General features: G+C 41.1%; 1 protein-coding gene across 5 annotated transcripts in view; it reads left to right on the top strand.

Moving 5' to 3' along the window:
- Nucleotides 1–17,614, top strand: part of LOC309396543 (dedicator of cytokinesis protein 7-like) — a 200,775-nt gene extending 183,161 nt beyond the window's left edge. For 3 of the 5 annotated variants that reach the window (XM_081961714.1, XM_081961713.1, XM_081961711.1), the window contains 6 exons: nucleotides 7,566–7,655; nucleotides 8,075–8,311; nucleotides 8,825–8,968; nucleotides 10,000–10,106; nucleotides 12,175–12,342; nucleotides 16,030–17,614. In XM_081961714.1, coding sequence (XP_081817840.1) covers nucleotides 7,566–7,655; nucleotides 8,075–8,311; nucleotides 8,825–8,968; nucleotides 10,000–10,106; nucleotides 12,175–12,342; nucleotides 16,030–16,072 — 789 coding nt within the window. In that variant the 3' untranslated portion in view covers nucleotides 16,073–17,614. The remainder of the gene's footprint in view (nucleotides 1–7,565; nucleotides 7,656–8,074; nucleotides 8,312–8,824; nucleotides 8,969–9,999; nucleotides 10,107–12,174; nucleotides 12,343–16,029) is intronic. The other 2 variants (XM_081961710.1, XM_081961712.1) reach the window with 2 other exon arrangements.
- The last annotated feature ends 4,276 nt before the right edge of the window (nucleotides 17,615–21,890 follow it).

Genomic DNA, 21,890 nt, shown 5'->3' with positions numbered 1-21,890 from the left:
ATTATATTAGCCACAATCTTCTTGGGCAGTCACCATTTCTTTTTTCTTTTTTTCCCTCCCTTCATATTCTGAGTGCCAATTAGCTGCTGTTTTAATCTCTGGACAAATTTTTTAAGCTCCAAATTAAAAGTTTATTTACTCTTAGGTAGGCCAGTCTTTCTCCTGGTCCTAACACTCCTGCTCCAAACTTGGTCTGGATGCCCCAGCTCCAGAGCAGTCATTGAAAGATGACCGCCGCCACTGGTCTGGAGAGCTTGTTTCAGACCTGCCGAGGAGCTTGCCTGGCTCCTCGCGGTCGTTCAAAATGCCTCTCCTTCTTCACCGTACTCCAGGACCGTTGTGGCCCGAAGACCTCCTGACGACGGTTTGCCGGCTGGGTTTTCCATGAGGCTCCTCGGAGCTCGCTATTTTCCCAGCTGTTCCCACTGCGCCACTTCTGGTTTCCTCGAGTTTTGCCCCATTTTATAACCTTCCTTGTTAACAGTTGTTAAATGAATCCCTGCAATTATTAAATTAATAACACAGTTACTAGGTGAATCCGGCTTCCACATTGACTTTGCTTGTCAGAAGGTTACAAAAGGTGATCGCATGAGCCTGAGACACTACAGTCATCATAAATATGAACCAATTGCGCAGCATCCAAATTTTGATTATGTGACCATAGGGATGCTGCAATGGTCATGTGAAAAACAGCCACTTTTTAAGTCACTTTTTTCAGTGTCATATATATTGAATGGTCATTAAATAAATTGTTGTTAAGTCAAGGATTACCTGTATACATTTTGCAGTATGAATATGCATGGTGATCAGACTAGCTGATCTCCATACATTCTTATCTAGGTAAGAGTATCAACATACTTGATGTTTTATTTATATTAATACAATCTATTAATAGTAATATATTTATGTATTAGATTTTATTTCATCTTTATTATTTTATAGATATTGTAACTCAAAGCAATGTACAGATATAACACTCCCCCTATGCTCCCCATAACAACAACCCTGCAAGTTGGATTTGGGTAAGATAGAGTGACTGGCCCAAAGTCACCCAGTTGGCTTTCATGCCTAAGGTGGGAGTAGGACTCAACTTCTGGTGTGTAAGCCAGCACTTTAACCACTACACCAAACTGGCTTTCACTTTGATAATATAATAATAAGCTTCTATAGATGCAGTGGCTCAGTGGCTAAGATGCTGAGCATGTTGATGAAAAGGTCTGCAGTTCAGTGATTCGAATCATAACAGAGTGAGCTCCCATTGCTTGTCCCAGCTTCTGCTAACCTAGTGGTTCGAAAGCATATAAAAATGCAAGTAGAAAAATAGGGACTACTTTAACAGTGCTCCATACGCCTTTGGCGTTCAGTCATGCTGACCACATGACCCCGGAGACATCTTCAGACAGTGCTGGCTCTTCAGCTTAAAAACGGAGGTGAGCACTGCCCCTAGAGCCGGAAATGACTAGCACGCAAGTGCAGGGCAACCTTTACTTTATAATATAGACCAGTGTTTCTCAAACTTGGCGACTTTAAGTCCTGTGGACTTCAACTCCCAGAATTCCCCAGCCAGCTATGCTGGCTGGGGGATTCTGCGAGTTGAAGTCCACAGGACTTAAAGTCGCCAAGTTTGAGAAACACTGATATAGACGATAGCTGTTTGCCAGAACTTGAGGGGTTATTGCAAAGAAGAGGGGGTTGATTTATTTGATCCAACCTAGATTGAAGGACAAATTTCCTAACAGTGAGAACAATTAATCAAAACAGTTTGTCTCTACAAGATTTGGGTGCTCCATCACTGGAGGGTTTCAAGAAGAGATTGGACAATTTGTCCGGAATGGTGGTAGAACCGTGATGGCGAACCTATGACACGCGTGCCACAGGTGGCACGCGGAACCATTTGTTAGGGCAAGCGCGGTGTTGCCCTGTCAGTTCCAGTGCACATGCTGACTTTGGCCTTCTTTTTGATCCTATATTTCGCCCTCCAGAGGCTTCCTTGAAGCCTCCGGAGCACGAAAAACGCCCTATGGGCAAACCAGAAGTTCAGGAATGGACTTCCGGTTTGCTCGTAGGTCTGTTTTTCACCCTCCGGAGCCTTCAGGAGACTTCCCTGAAGGCTCCGGAGGGTAAAAAATGGCCCTACGAGCAAACTGGAAGTGACTTCTGCATTTGTATTGGAGCATAGATTTGGAATCACCCTTGTAATGAAAGACTTGCCTAGGCTCACATTCAGATTGTATAATTTGGGAGGTTGTGTCTATGCACACTTCTTTAAAAACTTCTTTTATTCTTTTCTTGTTAACAGTAGACGATTTGGTACTCCTCTGGTGTGAAAACCAATCTCTCCAGTCCATTTCAGTTGATTGAGGATCACTAGTATCTACTATGTCAATCTTAGGTCTTGATATACTACTGGTTTACCTATCTTGGCAGCATCAAACTTTCATTTTGCCTCTAGGCACAAGAGTAAGGACTCTGTCACTCTGTTAGCCTTGTTTTCATTGCTTTTTCCCAGTAGCTTGTTGGACACTTTCCAGACAGGCAGGCTCATCATCTACTATCGTAGACATGATTTTGGTTATGAATATTTATTTTCTTTTTCTTGGCAGAATACTGGAGTGGATTGCCATTGCTGCCTCATTGCTGAGCCTGAACTCATATTTGCGGGATCTTGGGTAGCCTGGGTGGGAATATGTAGTTCTAACTATTATAGGAATAAATAAGAGGTACGAACTATATACAACTTGCTAAAGATATTGATGAGATCCTGGTGTATTTCCCTTCCTTTTAAAAATAATAGATTGGGGAGTGGGAAGGATTGTCTGTTGATGCTATAGAAAATGTACCACATACTATGAGAAATGGCATAATATACAGAGTGGTCTCTTAGGCAGGATCTCACATTTAGGGGGAATATAATTCTTCCTAGGGAGAATTTTCTGTATCTTTTCTGTATGCTCTTTCTCCTGAAGGATGCTCTAACTGAGGTATGAGATATGCTTATTATGTGTATTGGAGTAAGACTACAATGTATCTTACTCAAAGTTTTATACTGCTATAATTATATAAAATATAATTAAATCAACAAAAATATTTTGTTTTTATTGGACACAAATTTAAGAAGAAAAGCTAGTTACCGTATTTGAAATGCTCACAATGTCATCTTGTTCCATCTTTGACGATAGGGGGGGAAATTTTAGCCCCCTCAGAGAAGGCTTGCAATCTGGGAGTCCTCCTGGATACGCGGCTTAGTTTAGAACAGTGCTTCTCAATTATTTTCTGTCATGCCCCCCCTAGGAAGAAGAAAACATTTCGCTCCCCCCCCCCGCCTTAGAGGGACTACTCCCCGTAATCAGACTCACATAAGTTCTTATCTGTAAAATGCAAGCTAGCCAACAACGCATCCCCCTTCCCTTCTAGTCAGCTTCTCCCAGCCGGCGCTCGGGGACTCGGCTCTGGATCCCACCCCTGCCTCCGCACCGTTCAGCCGGAGCTCCCTGAACCTAGAAGCGGAACCTCTTCCGCAGATGAGCTGTAAAAAGCAGATTACGAGGATTCAATCCTGCCTGATGGGGGCGGGAAAAGACCGTCAGGACAAAAGGCACGTCAAGTGCCACTGTGATCGTCCTTGCCACCCCCGTCGGGAATTGACTGCAGACTCAGACTTCCTACCCAGTCCACATGCTGGCTTCGCGGCACTTCCAAAGGTGCCACCGCGCCGCGTGCCTCACAAGCAGGACAGGGTATCCATCGACCCTTCAGAGGCTGTGCAAGGACCCGGTGATCGATCCGGAGCCGGCGGCCTGTCCCTTCCCCTTTCTTTTCTTCCCAGCTGCGCTGCGGCAGTCGCTGGACGGTGGTGGTGGAAGCCCTCCCAGCCAGCTGCTGCACGCCCCCCTTTACGGAGCCTCGCACCCCCCTGGGGGGCGCGCCTTACTATTTGAGAAGCACTGGTTTAGAAGAACACCTGACGGCCGTGACCAGGGGGGGCTTTTACCAGGTTCGCCTGGTACGTCAGTTGCGCCCCTTCCTGGATCGGGATGCTCTGTGCACAGTCACTCATGCCCTCGTCCTTTCTCGCCTGGACTACTGCAACGCTCTCTACATGGGGCTGCCCTTGAAGAGCACCCGGAGGCTTCAGCTGGTCCAGAATGCGGCCGCGCGGGTTGTCATGGGGGTACTTAGTTGCTCCCATGTTACACCCCTTTTAGGCGGCCTGCACTGGTTGCCGGTTGTTTTCCGGGTGCGATTCAAGGTATTAATTATGACCTTTAAAGTGCTCCATGGCTTAGGCCCAGGGTACCTGCGAGACCACCTACTGCCACCAGTAGCCTCCCATCGTCCAGTACGATCCCACAGAGGCAGTGTCGGCTGGTGACCCCCAGGGGGAGTGCCTTCTCTGTGGGAGCGCCTTCCCTCTGGAATGAGCTGCCCCCGGAGCTTCGCATAATCCCTGACCTCCGGTCCTTCCGATGCACCCTAAAAAGTTGGCTTTTCCAGCAAGCCGGCCTGGCCTGTTAATTTTAACTCATTTTTAAATGTATTGTCTTATAAATTCGGGTTGTTGTTTTTTTGGATATGTATTTAATTTCTTTTTAACTTTTGGGATGTGTGTTTTTTAATGTTGTACGCCGCCCTGAGTCCTTTGGGAGAAGGGCGGCATATAAATCCAATAAAAACAAACAAAAACAAAACAAACAAACAATTTTGTTCCACTTGCCATTTAACTTTTGGAAATGTTGAATTGTTCTTTTGAAGTATTTATCAATAGTATATAGTTGAAAACTAAAAGGAATGCAATTGTAATGGGTATTATGACTGTCAGAATGAAGCCATCTTCTTGGCTTTGTTATTGGTGAAAAAAAAGTCATTTTGCATCTCCCTGTCAAGCCTGAAGCTGACTTGGTTGCGGCCGTTTTCTTTTCTGTGGGGTTTTGTCCTGTCGAGGTTTCTTTTCACATGGCTTCAAGTTAACACAGCTTGGAGCTGAAGTGGGGTAGAGGTAGATGGGGTTTTGTAGCCAAAACAAAATAGCTCCCTGGTGAGTCAGAGACATTCCAATGGCCGGCTGGCCAGAGGAGGAAGAAAGACGTAATCAGGCAACCAGCCAGTATCCAGATTGGACAATGTGAATTATTGTTTTGAGAAACAGGAAACTTACTTTTTAATGTAGTGGAAAGCGCGGGAACATTTGGAGCTGGCTTTCTACCAGTTTGTGCCAAGATGATATCCCCAAATAAAACTCTTCTTTGAGGAACCAACCTTTCTCAGAGTCCTGCTTGAAATGGGTGTATTACTTGGAACCCAGACATTAAGCCAGCTCTCCAAAATTCTCCGCTCCAACTGGAGCCACTTTCCAGGGTCCTGAGCCCTGGCTGCTCACCTGGGTTACCCAAGGAACAGAAAGACTCAAGGAAAACAGTAGAATGGAGGAGGAGGGGGATGAAATGGATGTTTACTGTGGTGGCCACCAGGGGAGATGGCAGAACCCCTGAGATACCCAGTGGGCAGCAGAAGCAGTGGCAGAGCACGTACAGACAGTGGACATCCAGCCTAAGCTCCGCATCAGAATGCCGCCACCAGGGCCTTGTGCCAGGTGAAGAAGGATTCCAGGTGCTGAGGTTTGTTCTGAGGGCCAGTGGATAGACCTCCCAGTGGTGACAAGAAGAGAGCTGGGTGCAACTGCCATTCAAAGGAGAGCAAGGACCCCGCTGGGTTTGATAGTGGCATAGGGAAAATTGAAAGGGGGGGGGGATATGTCCCAACAAAGGGAAATAAAAAGCAGACAAAAGATTTCACTGGCTTTGATTATAGGGAAAATTGAAAAAAGAGGATATGTCCCAACAAAGAAAAGGGAAGAGACAGGAACAGAAAATTGGGATAAAAGACTTACTAGGAGAAAACCAGGTATCTAGAAATTATGTGGAGAATATAAAATTGAGGTCTGTGATTTACTCCTTTACATGATAATTAAACTGAGTTGCTAACTGATTGAATATGATAATGGAAAATAATTAAATATTGGTTAAATATATGAAAAATTGACACATATAGAATTCTTAAGAAGATGAACAAAAGTGAGGTGTGTATTGCTTATTATTTTACATAGCAGACCAAAAGAATTGTAATAAACATTGAACAGCAAGGATTGTTATTTAAAAAGCAGTTTAGAATTTGGGATAAAAGACTTACTAGGAAGAAGTAAGATATTTAGACATTGTTATGTGGAGAATATAAAATTGTGGTATGTGATTTACTCTTTTACATGATAATTAAACTGAGTTGCTAATGGATTGAATATGATAATGGAAAGATAATTATACAATTCCAATGGAATTGTAATGAACATTGAACAGCAAGGATTGTTATTTAAAGACTATTAAATATAAGCTAAGTTAAGATATGGAAAAATGGAGGGGGAACATGGAACATACTTATAATGGAAAATTATTGAGATTATAAAGACAGAACAAAAAATTTGGGGCATGCAATGATGTATAACTATACAACATTATGATGAGAATAGCTGGGAATTGTAACCAGGTCTACATTCCAGCCAAAAATAATGGGGGGGGGGGGTGAGGGGTGTTTAAAAATATAATTGTTATATATGTATACTTTTTTTAAAAAAAAAGGAGGATATATGTTAAAATGAAAGATGTTTATTGAAATGAAATTATAAATACCATCAAAATAAAGTGGAGCTCGCTCAGAGGTAGAAATACACCAAGTAAATAAGATGAAGAGTGTGGAAGAGAGGAGGGAGGTAAAGGGAAGAAGAGAGAGATAGGAGAGAAGGTGGGAAGAGGAGAAGAGAAAGAAGGAGTGGAGAGAGGGGAAGGAGAGAGGAAGGGGAAGTAGAGAAGAGAAGGATGACAGAAGGAAGAAAGGAAGTAGAGAGGAAGAGAAGAGAGGGAGAAGAAAGTGATAGGGTACAAATATGGTGTATGGAGAGCAGAAGGGGGTTGGGGGTTCTTGGGAGTTGATGGTAAGACAAATTGATGTAAATATTTAATAATATAAAATGTTGGTTACGTAACAGTATACATGTGGTTATTTGTTATGAAAATGAAAAAATAAAAATAATATTATTCTTTGCTCAATAGTCTATTTCCTCCATCTTCTGATTCAATTTTGTTTTTGTGTACCCTCAAGAATGTTTGCTCTTGCCATAAAGCTGTTCATAGATCTGAACGTATGCCTGCTCAGAGAATGTCGAGGGTCATTATCTTGCTTAATTCTCTTAGCATCTGCTGCTACTTCTGATCTTAGGTGGGGCAATGCCAGTGAGAGGATATATTTTCTTAATTGTTGTAGATTTGAGATAACCTGTCAGTAAGCATACTGCTTCATTGACAGTGATATCAATTTGTTTCACGTGTGCAGATGTGCCCCACCCTGTAGCAGCAAGCTTGGGAAAGCTAAGGATAAGAAAAATGATCCCACAGGAAGTATTAAACTATTTTGTCACTAGACATGCGGTTAATCCTCATTCTGATGGCCTGAGGTATCCACAATGATCTCAGACCTTTTCGCCTTGGCAAAACTGCCCTGTTTTGTTTTCCATTCAGGAATTTTATGCTGAACGTTTTGGGCATGAAATGGTGGAAATCATCAAAGGCTCCAATCCTGTAGACAAGACCAAACTGGATCCTAATAAGGTAGATTCTACTATGCATAGTATTAGACATTGCTGTTTTACAGGTGGACTGTATATTTAAATCAAGAAAGCATGAACAGAAAAAAGCTGTGAATCTCTAGGCATAGCAATTCCTAAATATTCCTAGGTAAGAAGTGATTTGCTACATTTCTTCTTCCACACTACATATACCCCAGTGGAAATGCATTTAAGATTTCTCCTCTCATTCCATAAGCTACGTATCTTGTCTACAGATTACTGAATTGGCAAGGTTATCAGAACACTAGTCCTGTTTCCTCCCTCCAAGAATCCAATGCTGGTTTTGGGGGAGCTGCTCTCTTCTCTGCTTATTCGTCCTTGTTCAAATTATAGTCTGAACTCCAAGCAAACAAGTGCCTGATGCAACAGTGCTAAGAGGATGCTTTTCCTTTCTTGCCATAGGCTTACATCCAGTTAACTTATGTGGAGCCTTTCTTTGACACATATGAACTGAAGGACCGTGTCACATATTTTGACAAGAACTACAATCTGCGCACCTTCATGTTTTGCACCCCTTTCACATTGGATGGACGAGCACACGGGGATCTGCACGAGCAGTTCAAGCGCAAGACTCTCCTCACTACTTCTCATGCTTTCCCCTACATCAAAACCCGCATTAACGTCATCCACAAGGAAGAGGTAATCCGCTCATGGATCTTGGAGGGAATCAAAATTACTGGGAGTGAAAAAATTGTAGAATATTATTTGTATGCAAAATTTAGATCGCTGTAATTTATGACATATGGAAGTAAGCTTGAAAAGTGTTCCAGCAGTACATTTTTATAACCTCAGAAAAGTTAAATTCAGACAGAGAAATGGCTAGAAAATATTGCACTGTGTGAATGCATTGCAGAATTCTGCAAACTGTAGCATTCCCAGGCTACTCTTTGCAATAGGTCAATTGAGAATAAATTATGCAAAATAGTAAATGTAACAAACATTCATTGTAAATTAAACTATTAGTGGTCAGACAATTATAGCCCTTAATATAACATACTGTATGTAGAGCACACGAATCCATCTTTTCCTGATGCAAGACCTGGATTGGAACTAGTTTTATGTAGTTTTTTGCATTTATACTCATTGTTTTAAGCACAAGGAAATAATCTCCTGACAGTTTTGTTTACCTTGTTTACCTTGTCTTGTCTCCAGATTATTCTTATTCCTATTGAAGTAGCCATAGAGGATATGCAGAAGAAGACTCAGGAATTGGCTTTTGCCACCCATCAGGACCCAGCCGATGCCAAGATGCTGCAGATGGTGCTTCAGGGATGTGTTGGAACCATAGTCAACCAGGTACCCAACCATCGAATGGGAATAACTGTTTTATTTCAGACAGATAGCAAAGTGGGGTTGAGTGAGGACAGAATTGATTCCTCTTGGCAAAGATAGCAGTTGAGGAACAAAGATGTTGCAAAATGAAGGAACATGAGCTATTACATAATGATAGTTATGTGATGCACAGCAATTGCAGAAGACCTTGGAATTTAAGTTTAGGGATGTGTAAGCATTGAGCGGCATTGATTGTGTTTGTCAGTGACCTATGGAAGAACCTGTATGGAGGTTGTAGGAGAACTATGTTATCACTGTAGGAGAACTATGTTATCAGATGCAGTGGAGTGGTTAGCATGAATAGGACTATGATGAGGCAAGGGAAACAAGGTGGTTTCCCCTGCAACATGTTGATGCAGGGACTTTCAGGTACAATTCAGTGTTGTCACCTCTAAACCCCTTCATGGCTTAGGCCCAGGCTTTGGTTACCTACAGGACTGCCTTTCTTCTGAGGGCAAGCATTTCTGCCCAACCAGTAAGACCAAGTAGAATTGACGTATTCCAGGTCATGGTTATAAAACAATGCCATTTAAAGGGTCCTAGGAGACATGTCTTCTCTGTAGCTTTGCCTGCCCCTTGGGAAAGCATTTTCTCTGAGGTCCATATGGCCTTATTCCCGCTGTATTTTTGTAAAGGAATATGCCTCTTTCAGTAGGTCCTGAGACAGGATGAAATGATCAGCTCTCTTAATAGGGCATCTTGGATTTAAGATTGTTTGAGTTTGGTGTATGGTCTATGTGTTACTATTTTCTTGGTTCTTGTTTAATTTTATTTTTTATTTTATAATATGTAAGCCTTCTAAAGATATGCCAGTGAATGAGGCAGCATGCAGATTAATAATTAAATAAAAATAACAATGTCTAAGAGTGGCCTAAAATTGAGTTTTATAGAGATGGAATCGCACGGGAAGGAAGTCTTTCCACTTCTGTCCCAGATCCTGACTCCAGTTCAGGCATTTTTTATCATACTATATCTCCATGCCCTTTCTGTTTCAGGGTCCTCTGGAAGTGGCACAGGTATTTTTGGCTGAGATCCCTGATGACCCCAAGCTATATCGACACCACAACAAACTCCGACTTTGCTTCAAAGATTTCACTAAGAGGTAATGCACAAATGCTCATAAAGTAAAGGCTTGGGTGGGAAAATAAAGTGGGCTCTACCCAAAGAGACCTCTGGGCAAAACTCTCAATGTAGATAGTCATCCAAGTATGATGTGTTAGATACGATGTGACCCTTAAAACTTGCAAACTTCTCACATTAATCCAGATGCAACTATTTTATCCCAGAACATCATTGCTGGGATTAACATGAGGCTGAGATCCCCGTGTGCTTTTCCTTCCTTTGCAGAGAACCATTTAAATGATATGAATCTTCATCATAGTTAAGAAATGTCTTTTCGGGCAGCATAAAAAGCAACTCCAAATTGATATACCAGAAATGGTCTTAGGGATTTCTTTTGCAAGTAATATTGGGAAGGTCAGTGAAGAGACATATACAGAATTAGTACAGGACAGAAAAAGTGTTCTTAGATAATGATTTTAGAAAGCTTGCTTCTTAGACACAGATTTACTTGATTCACATTATAATTAAAATAACTTCCAACTATGCTAAAGGAAGATGAACTAGAATTCTGTTTTACAAAACTAGCCTTCCAGAACGATTCTGCTTTCCGGAATAGCAGCTCTGCGGGGAGGTTCTTATGAGGACTGGAGCATGGATATGGAGGATGCCTCTGCCATGTGCTCCTTAGAAGAGCTAAGGGAATACTCTGCCTTTACTGTGTTGACCTGCATCCTGCTTCTACACACAAAATATGTCAAAGTAATACATATCCAGGTTAATAGAACTGTTGTGAGGATCCCAAAAAATCAGCAGAGTTCAGTGCTCCAAGGGATAGACTGTGGTTGGGGAGAGGTAGGTTCCTTTAATGGACTGAGGAGAGCCAAGTAAAAGGTCCTTTTCAAATATGGGGCTCACCAATGACTTCAGCCTCTCTCCATTAGATGTTCTGGAGACAAAATAAGAAGAGACTCCTGTGTATAGTTTCAGCAGGTGGCAGCATCTAACCAACCACATCTAAGCTCAGTAGCTAAGCAAAGATGTTCTGGTTAGTACATAGAAAGTATGTGGACATGTTCACCAGCATTCAAGTTCAGGTCAAAAGTGACTATCTTTTACCCTCTTCAGGTCATAGGAGAGAGTCAGCATAAATGCAGTATTTTCTCTTGAAAGCTGGGGAGGGGGGGCTCCCCTAATTTTATACCTACAACAGCAACTGTATGGAGTTAGGCTGAGTGATAAAAAAGTAGGACTGGCTCAGAGAGCTTCATGAGTGGGGGTGAACTTTTATCTGGCTCTTCCTGATCCAGTAAAAGAAGATAAATGAAGCAGCCCTTACACACAACCACTTGTCAAGTAACAAAGCTGCCTCACTTCATTTGTGTCAGTGTCTCTTTTTGAATATTTGATAGAGCTGAGTATTCTTTTCCACTCCTATTCTGACCCGTGATCATTTTAAACTGGGTAAAAGTTTATGGAAAATTCTTGTGACATGCTCTTAGAAGCATCTAACATTTCATTATGTTAATTAAAGCAACTTCGTTCACATACTGGCGTAACAATTTCTCTTGACAATTTTGTCTTAAGGTACATAGGAAAGGTAAGGAAAGGTAGATACAGCGCCTCTAGTAAGGTGGACTAACGCATTCACTGCTGTCCATCCCTCATACACTGAGCTCTCTGCCCAGTTGTGTAGCTTGTCTTTTGTATTGAGTTTTGCAAAAAGAAAAAAGAAAATTTTGCAAAAAAAAAAAAAATATTCTGAATAGAGATACTCAGCTTTTCCTTTAAAAAATTCCAGACAACTAAAAGTAAAGCCAATCTTTTGAAAGGATGTCTTCAAAGGAGTACATTTTGCAGCACATGAGTTCATTGCCAAGGTCTTCTGCAGTTCAGTAAGGGTAATCTGAGGAGAAAAGTTTGTCCTCAGAACTTTATAATCCTAAAAATCTATCTCCCTTTGACAGCATTTCAGGCTAGAATCTGGGAGCAATTACATCAAGGTTGGAACACTTAGACATCAGTAAATAGCCCACAGGAGGAGACAGAAAACCCTTTGAGACCTCTCTAAGCCAGTTCCATCATGCATATCCACCTGACTATTTTCTTAGATGTGAAGATGCCCTTCGTAAAAGCAAGACACTGATTGGACCAGACCAACGTGAGTTCTTGCGAGAACTAGAGAGGAATTACCAGCGTCTAAAAGAAGCCCTGCACCCGCTACTCAACCGCAAAATCCCTCAACTCTACACACCAGTTGCCCCTCATTCTGCACACAGGTGAGGCCAGCTTGCCTCTGGTATAAGTAAACACTTCAAAATGGAGGCTCAGAATCAAAGTGCTTTGCACAGGCACGTTTATTGGTACAATTCCATCACTATTACACTTAGGGGCCTTTCCTAATTCGTTAGTTTTGTTATCATCTTTTGTTCTTTAGGACATAAATGAATCCCACTTAATTCTTCTAGGAATTCTGCTCCCCCAAACCAGGGAATATAACCTTATGAGGCTATCCAACGCAAGGTGCTATGTGCTGTTGGATTATACCCAAATGTTCAAAATGCCATAAGTGGCACAGGGGCACTGGGAGTTGTCCGTTGCTAATTTTGAATCAGTCTGGTAGTGCCTGTTAAGTGACATTTGCGCCTGTTAGAGCTTTATTTATTTATTTATTTATTTATTTTTCTTAACGTAATACCTATTTTGTGGACAGTGTATTGACTGGGTCAAATCTGTTTAAAACAATGGTAACAGTAATAATGCAAATAAGTATGCATAATTCTGATCTTCCAACTTCAACAATACCATTCTCCCTTTCTAATTCTTTATCATTTTTCCATTAATTCATTTGAACATAAATACCATTTCTTTGCACCATGCATTTGTTATCCCCTACTAAGTTAGTAATATTTAATATTTTGAAAATTATTCATTACTCCACCATAATTTCAATATCCCAAATGTCTAGGTCTACTAATAAAGCCAAATATTAACAAAATGTAATCAATCCCGGGAATATATCTCAAAATCTCCACAATTTCTAATCCTTAAAAGTTTAAATTAACAATATAGCTTATTTTTCAGAGTATAAGACACACTTCTTCCCTTCCCAAAAGTGAGTGGAAATGTCTGTGCATCTTATACTCTGAATGTTGCTGAAGCCCCACCCACCCACTGGGCCACACCCTTTGGCTATTTTCAGCCTCTATGTGTCGCGTCTTTGGCCTCATGCTCCATTTTAGACCTGTTCCAAGGATCTGCAGGGATCACCACAGCACATCAGAGCCAATCACCACCTTCGCGCATTACGTTTTTGGCCTCTGCACATTACGTTTTCAGCCTCCGCACACCCTGTTTTTTACCTCTGTGCATTGTGTTTTCAGCCTGTTCCAGGCAGTGAGGATCGCAGTTACCGATCTCTACCATCTGGAACAACCCAAAAATGCAACGTGCGGAGGCCAAAAACGTGATACACAGAGGCCAAAAATGTGATAAGCAGAGGGTCAAAATGCAATGCGCGGAGGCAGCAATCGGTACCAATGTGCTGTGGCGATCCCAGCAGCCTGAAATAGATCTAAAATGGAGCATGCGGAGGTCGAAAACACAATACGTGGAGGACAAAAACGTGACGCACGGAGGTGGCGACGGGCTTTGGCGATCCCCACAGCCTGGAACAGCTGATAGGCTCCTGATTCCAGGAGGCCGATCCAACCGCCAATCAGCTGCTCATGCTGAATCAGGCTGCGATAACGTGCTGAAGCTGACCAGGCTGTTTGTTGCAAGGACGGTAGACAGATTAATACCAATGGATGAATACCAATGGTAGACAGAGGCAGATTTTTTTTTCTTGTTTTCCTCCCCAAAAACGAATGTGTGTTTATATGGTACCATATGGTACCATATATGGTATATGGTACTTTAATATACTATTAATATTAATAATACAGTTAGATTACCTAATCCTAAACTTCCACCTACTAAACCTACCTTATTTTTAATTATAATAGATTCTATTATTTGTCAATATTATGCTACCATTTCCCTATTTGAATTTTCTATTTTTTTCTTTTTATTAATATATTTTATCGTTTTCCATCATTTCTTAACGTTTTTGGAGTTCCATCATTTATTTACTTTTTAATCACCCTTTTATTTCTCTTTTTTGGAGTCTTATAACTCTATCTCTTTTGGCTGAATTATTTGAACACCCATTAGTACGATTTTCTTTTTTTTTTTAAAGAGATTTTTTTTTTCCTCCTAAACCTTTATATTTTTTTTGGAAGATTTTTTTTCTGTTCTATTATAAGCTTTTAAGGAATTATCTGATTGATTCCTACTTATTAATCCTGTCTCTTTATTATCTTTGTCTTTTTGCATCTCATTTTGATTTTTTCCTTCTGCTTCTTCTAATTTCTCATTTATTTCCTGAATATCATGTTCATCTCACCCCCCCGCCCCAATTATTGAGTGGCTTCTACACTCATTTTTTATCTTTAGACAATCCCCTTGTGTCCTTATTGTTTTTATATATCAAACTTATTTCTTCATTTGGCTCTATTATCCCCTGTAGATCCATTTTGTAACAATTTAATAAAAAATTACTCAGTATGCCCCTTTGACTCCAACATTCCAATATTTAAAAACTCCAACTTAATAAAATTCAATAAATCCCATAATTATGCCTTCAAATCCCATAAATTTCTAATCTTAAAAAAAAGTAGTTACAGACATATGATTTTCTAATTACATACTTCCCAATTGTCCAAATTTTAAAGTCTTATTTAACTTTTCTTCTTTTCTTCTATCTCCTTTCTTCTTTTGCCTCGTACAATGCTCTGTCAAATAGCCTTAATAATCTGAATCCAAATTAATCCACTAGTCCTCCAACTTTCAAATCCATAATCCAATGGCCAGTTTCCATAAAAGTTTAGCTAGTTGCAATTTAATTCATCTTTAAAATCTTCAAGAGGAAAAAGAAACTTATTAAGTATTTTCCAAGTATCCAAATCATCTTCTAGAACAGAGTCAAGGTCAAACCGCTGTTATTTACTTTCTTCTATTTTCTTCTATTTTGTATATTAGATTTTATGTGTATTGGACCCCACTTTCACTAAGAATACTAATGCTATATTAGTGCAATGTCCCTCTTTTTCCAGTAGATGGCTCTCCTACCAAATCCAACATTAAACAGTATGTAAAAAACAGCTGATTATCCAGTAAATCCAGGGGGCTTAAAAATACAAATAAGCAAGACAATTTCTCCCCAAAATCACCTTTCAAGTTGCTTAAGCTTTTTTCCAGGCTCTCTGTATTTTAAAGCTTCCCTTGGGCATTTCTTTCGCCTCTTACTTTTCAGTCTTTAATCTTCTCTGTGTGTCTGATCACCACTTCCTTAACACTTGGGGATTATCTTTTCAAATTATTGTACTTAAATTAAATATTTAGAGTAAGAGTTGGAAGTTATCTCACCCAGTTTCAATGCTCTGTCCACGAGCTGCTCCAGCACAAATCTTAAGGTCGCCCTAGTTTGTAAAGCCAAAAATGGCCATTGTCCCTGCTGCCGTTCAGAAGAGCTTGCTTCAGACCTATCGAGGAAATTGCAAGTTCCTTGTAGTCCACGAAACGCTTCTCTTTTCTTCACTGTCCCTCCAAGGCAGTTTTGGCTCCATAGGGTCCCTCGACAGCGGTTACTGGCTGGATTTTGCAAGGCTCAGCGTAGCCCACTAATTTCCAAGCCATTCTTGCCCCAGTGTCAACTGGAAGTCTGGCTTCTTTAAATCTTATAATGACTCCAATTGTGCCAGTTGCTTTAGAGAGATCCTGCTTCAGACCCAAATATAATGCAGTTCCTTTTTTTATTCAGTAGACGTATACATTTCTGCTTTTGCTATTTCACTCTTTCCCCATATAATGTAAATTCATTTCCAATATTTGTTAGAAATAGAAATCTTCTATTTCTCTCCCAGAAACTCCTTCAACAAAGTGTGTCTCCAGAAGATGGAAGCCTAACCTGGATTTCTTGAATTGCAAAGAGCCTAATTTATGAGAGTAAGTACTGAACTTTGCAGCCACCAGAGTTTCAATCTTAATGAAGGATTGTGCACTTACTTTGCACTGGAAGACAATATTGAGATTCCTGCCCTGTTTTTCCTGACATTGTTCAAGATTTGAAGACAGAGTTTCAATCAAATAGAAGAAGAATATTTGTTGAAGATGGTAGTAGGCAGGAGCTGGCTCCCACATTCTGCCTTGTTGAAGTCTGAGCTCCACTCTCAGGAAACTTCTCAGCACATAGCCATCTGATTTGGGAAGGCTAGGTGAGATTCCTGCAGGTCTTCTTGATCCAAATGGAGACTTGTGTCATAGACACTGACCTTGAATTTCCATACACAGCAGGTAGATGTAACTCTAGATGGACTTGGAGGTTCCTTCATTGTGGTTTCTCTGCTGCTTTCCCTTTGAAAGCTGGGATTAGCTGAATAATTTGAAATCTCTGCTATTTGTCCAATCTCTTTTGTTCTGTTCTTTTCATACTTTTTTGCCTTTGATCACTTGAAATATCCAGTTATTTATGGATCCATAAGAATGACTGGCTTAGTTTCTGGATCTCATTCCTAACTCAGGGAAGAGCATAGCGATATCTAGGTCAAGGTTAGACGATTGAAACCTTATAATACCTGGATTTGATTCCTGTATATTCCATCACCTTCCTACCCAGAGTTTGGGCTGAGACCCAGGAATTATAATTTTTATCTCTGTTGCTCTTTGTCCTGTCTCCCAGGTTTTTATTAAGTGCTCCTAAACTACTTTTTAGAATCCTCATCATCTATATTTGCTACATGGACCAAAAAACTTCTAAAGTCTTTCCCAGAAGAGGCACATTGTCACTCACTCTCTCCTTTCCTCTCACACATGCAAACAAACTACACCTGTGCATTCTACAGAAGGATGAGGAGGGAGGATAGGCGAAGGGAAACCAAATACATAGATGATTTGTGCATTTGTTTCTTAAGAAAATTAGCCTATTTTCATTTTTGTATGTTTCTCTCTCTTTTCCCCCTCCCTCCCATGCTTCCCCAGCAAATGATGCAAGCTAAACTTGAATTCTAAATTATATATATTCTTGTCAGAAATATTTTCCTGGGCAGAGGACTCCTTGACTCTGTAAGGTAGGATGAAGGATTTCTGGGAAGATAGATGGAATGTGCCTGAAGAGTACTCTGATTTAATAGGAAAAAATATGAAGTTACATTCCAGAATGTTCCAGATTGCCTTTTTAATTTTCAGGAACATACAGAAACCTTGTGCCATTTAAATACAAGAATGTCCTAACTATTATGATTCAACCTAGCCCTTTAAACTGAAGTCTTCAATAACAGTAGAAAGCAAAAACTAAAGCTGCTCCTGTTTGGAATCGAAATACACCTCCAACATTTTCTTTAGATCAGAATTCTGTCTTGTTCCAAAGTCCATGATGGATAGCTGAGCCTTGTTTTTTGTCTTGAGGAAATTATAATAAACTTTATTTATAATCCAATTATTAAAATGAAATGTCTGGGCCCATTTTTTTTTCACGGATACCAAAGCCTTTTTTTTATTTGCTCATATGGAATATAAGCTACATTTGTCCGATATCAGAATGAAATCAGCAATGTAATGGTACCTGTGTCCCATGAATTTACATTTTTGAAAAGGTCAAATTTCCAGCCCCGTTGCTAAAACAAAAGCTGAAGGTTCTGTGTAATATTTGAACATTATAAGGGGATATAGTGTTGAGATAGCGCTATTACTATCTTGTGGTCCTTTTTCTTGCTTTTGCCTTGATATGATAGTTTATCTCTTCCTTACTAGGCAGCTAGTGGTTATCTTTTCTTTGTCATTGGCAAAGCCTGCAGTTCTAAAAACATATTCAGTTGTTACTGTAAACTGTTAGCCAGAACGATCTGTATTTGGAGAAGTATGATGTGACTGTCCTTCAGCATTATTTCCAGAGCTGTCATATCAGGGGATAGGTGCCCAGTTTGGCTTTATCTCTGGCATAGAATGATTGAAGAAAAGTCATTGGGGTAATTGACTATTTGCTACGAAAGTGGTAAACTTTCCAAGTCAATCGATTGCTGAAGATTTTATGGAATTCATCCACATGATTTTCTTCTAACAATATAGCAATAGCACATATACTGCTTCCCGGTGCTTTACAGCCCTTTCTAAGCAGTTCACGAAGTCAGCATCTTGTCCCCGACAATCTGTGCCCTCATTTTTCCCGCCTTGGAAAAAATAGATAGCTAAGTCAATGTGGAAATGGTTAGTCATTGCCATTTTTTGGGATAGTTTTCAACATTAGTTGGGCCTCCTATCCATGTACTGCCCAGGTTTGATCCTTTTTAGATTTTCAAAGTCAACAAAAGCCAATTGATGGGGTGGGGGTGGGGGGGACAAGTGCCAATTTGAAGAAAAAAGATTGTGAATATGACAGTGAAGCAATAAATAAAGCAAAATAAAATGAGGAAGGTCTGCTATTCAGGAAGAATCTTGTCAAGTAGGATAAACAATTGCAATGATGGAAGGACTCTATTGGCAGATATGAGATCCTTGTATCAATGAGAATTGGATGAAGAAGCTAATGATAGAGTTGCAATACTTAGTCCATCTCTTGTTAGAGGAGTCATTAGAATTGAACACTACTTGGCCAAGAAAGTAGGGAGCCACAAAACTCCTCAATATCAGTGTTGGGGAAGCTGGGCCCTGCACATTTGTTCTGATGACAGAAAAATAGCATAAAGAAGAGCCATGATAGGAGTCCTCAAATACCAGAAGATCTGTCACGGGGAAGATGATATGGATAGGTCCATAGGTCCAAAAGTAGAAGAAGAACCAAGCTTCAGCAATTTACTGAGCACATGAGTTATTAAGCAGAATAGCCTGTTCCCAGAGTGATGAATATTCTATTCCTGGACATTTTCAAGCAAAGGTTGGACTTTCATTTGTCTCTGGATGGTCTGGTGATTTCTATCCTGGGCAATAGATTGGATTAGAAGTCCTCCAAATCCCATCCAAGTCAGTGATTCTAGGATGGAGGATATTCCATTGGAAGGCAAAGAGAAGGGACTGATGTTTGTCGTGAAGTAATTGCAAATAGAATAATCTTTCAGAACACTTAGCAATAACAATAGCGCTTAGTCTATATATTGCTCCATGGTGCTTTATACCACTCTCTGGGTAGCTTACATTATGAGCATATTGCTCACAACAGGCTGGATCCTCATTATGCTGATCTCAGAAGGCTGAAAGGCTGAATCAACCTCAAGGATCCATAAGAATCGAACTCCAGGATATGGGCAGAGTTTGCCTGCAGTACGCATTATAACCACTGCACCACCAGGGCTCTTCTGGATGTTCTCACATAACCCTATTTGCACATGTTTAATGCTGTAATTAAATATACTTCAAAGTGACCAGGTACTATAAAAAGGAATGCGGAACAGTTGGGTATAGAATACAACATTGGAAGTGCCCATTTATTGAAAACTGGGATGATGGAAAAAGAAATCTGCAATCAAATTTTAGAATCGAATTCCTTGTTAGAAATGAGAGCAGCAGCTACTCAAAGCTCAAACTATATTGTTACAATAGTGCTTTAAATACCACAAGAGATTGTGAGGAGAGGAATATCTCCTCAAATTGGCTGCAATACTGGAGGAATGCACCAGAGGCGATTCCTACCAGTTTGGCCGAATAGGTAGTAACCTGGCAGCCTGGGTCACTGGAACCGGCAACGACCTAGGCCTGCCATGCCCCGAACCAGTTTCTGGTCACTCGTCCTGCCCACCTGCCCCATCCAGTCACTCCTCACCTCCCGGGCTGCTTCCCTGCCTAAGCTGCCACATGGTGCCTGCCCTGCGCCCCAACCAAGCTGCCTCCTCCTGCCTACAGGTAAGTCTTGCTAGCCCCCTCCTCCCTGGAGCTTGCTGTGTCCCCCCATCCCCACTGGGCTCTCAACCTTACCTCCCCCCCCTTCCAGGATCCCCATGAGTCCCATTTTGGCTCCCAGGGGGCATCAGGCAGACCTGTTAGACCCAAAATAGGGTGTGGGGGGGGGCTGCACCCAATTTGGCTCCCAGGAGGCTTCAGGCAAGTCTGCTCGGCCCAAAATAGGACATGGGGGGTGCCTAGCAAGGCTCCCTGCAGCCCCCAGGAGCAAAAACGGAAGAAAGAAAGAAATCCTCACTGTTTGGGGATCCCCAAGTGCATGGAGTAGAGATCTGCAAACTTGGCAAGTTTAAGGCTTGTGGACTTCAACTCCCAGAATTCAGCTTTGCTGGCTAGAGAATTCTGGGAGCTGAAGTCCACAAGTCTTAAAATTGCCAAGTTTGAAGACCTCTGGCACGGAGCTTGAGTTGAGAGTTTATTGAAAGTACAGCTAGCTGTCCTTGCTTAGGCTAAACTAATCAATAGTGGAGCTCTTAAGAATGCCAGATGATCAATGGGCATGTTCTCAGTTTCAAAACATCTGGCTTTTCTCTCACCTATCAAAGACCTTCTGGGGTTCTTCACAGGGAGGGAGGGAGGGAGAAAGAGGAGAGGAAGGAAGGACCGCAAACCTGGTACTAGACATAGCTTCAGAGGATGCTTTGAAACAGCACAGCAATCCAGTGCTGGAAGGGACCTCAGAGGTCATCTAGTCCAAACTCCTGCTTCAGCAGGAGATCTTATATCATATTGGTTATTTTAGTTATTTTAGTGCCACTAAACATAGAGAAGGAATTCCCAGAAATTGGCAGGCATTGCCAACCTCTCCCCTCTAGTAAAAAAAAAAAAAACCTAGAGCAAAAACTTCATGCAGTATTAAAAAGAATAAAAAAGGAGGCTGCTGTGTATTGTTTAATGGACAGCTAAATTGGCCACTCCCACCCAGTCACATGATAGCCAAGCCACTCCCACCCATTCACATGACCACCAAGCCTCTCCCACCCATTCACATGATTGTCGACCCACACCCACAAAATAAGCCACCCCCACAGAACCAGTAGTAAAAAAAATTGAAACCCACCACTGGAATGCATTCAGTTGTGGGGAAGGCAGCTTGAGTGACATAGAAATTTGCTTGGAATTTTATCCCAGTAATGAGATTCCTATGAGATCTTTATAGCAGCAGCAGAAAATATTAACCTATGTTAATCTAATTCATCCAAGTAGAAATAGAAAGGAAGAAGGGTTCTGTTGAAGCAGCTTAGAACACAAGGATTATTTCACCTCATTGCCTGTCTTAAGCCATTAAAAACACAACCGATTATTTATTTAGGTAAGATAAATAGATCTGCTAAAGTGCGGCCTGTGTGAAGAGGCCCTCTCCTCTCAGGCATTCACTTGTACTATATCAAGGCCCAAGATGGGAAAAGGAATCATTTTCTGTTTTCTGAACACGTTATTGGCATGAGGAAAGCAGGAGTACAGCAAAGTTGGTTCTCTTGGAAGTAGTACACATGTTGTTCAATAGTAAAACAGCCTAGCTTTATCTACATGGCGTGTGTTCTGACCCTTCCCTCTTCATACACCAAAACACGCCGAGACAAAGATACTGCACGATGATTTATTAACACACAGACGAGACCTTGGCAGCAATCCAGCACAGACTAGACCTTGGCAGCAATCCAGCCTGCCAAGAGGACAAGACCCGATAGCTTCTCCAGCTCTGGTAAATGTGTTGATTTCTGCAAACAGCTTGCGGAAAGTCCCTCCTTAAATACAATTTTGAGAGGAGCCTAATTACAATCATCTGAGTTCAATTATCTCCTGTAACTGCGTAGCTGTTCGTTACATCTATTAG

This window comes from Natrix helvetica (assembly GCF_964273705.1).
Source record: "Natrix helvetica genome assembly, chromosome: 1".
NCBI lineage: Eukaryota > Metazoa > Chordata > Lepidosauria > Squamata > Natricidae > Natrix > Natrix helvetica.
This window is presented reverse-complemented; position numbering and strand designations above follow the sequence as displayed.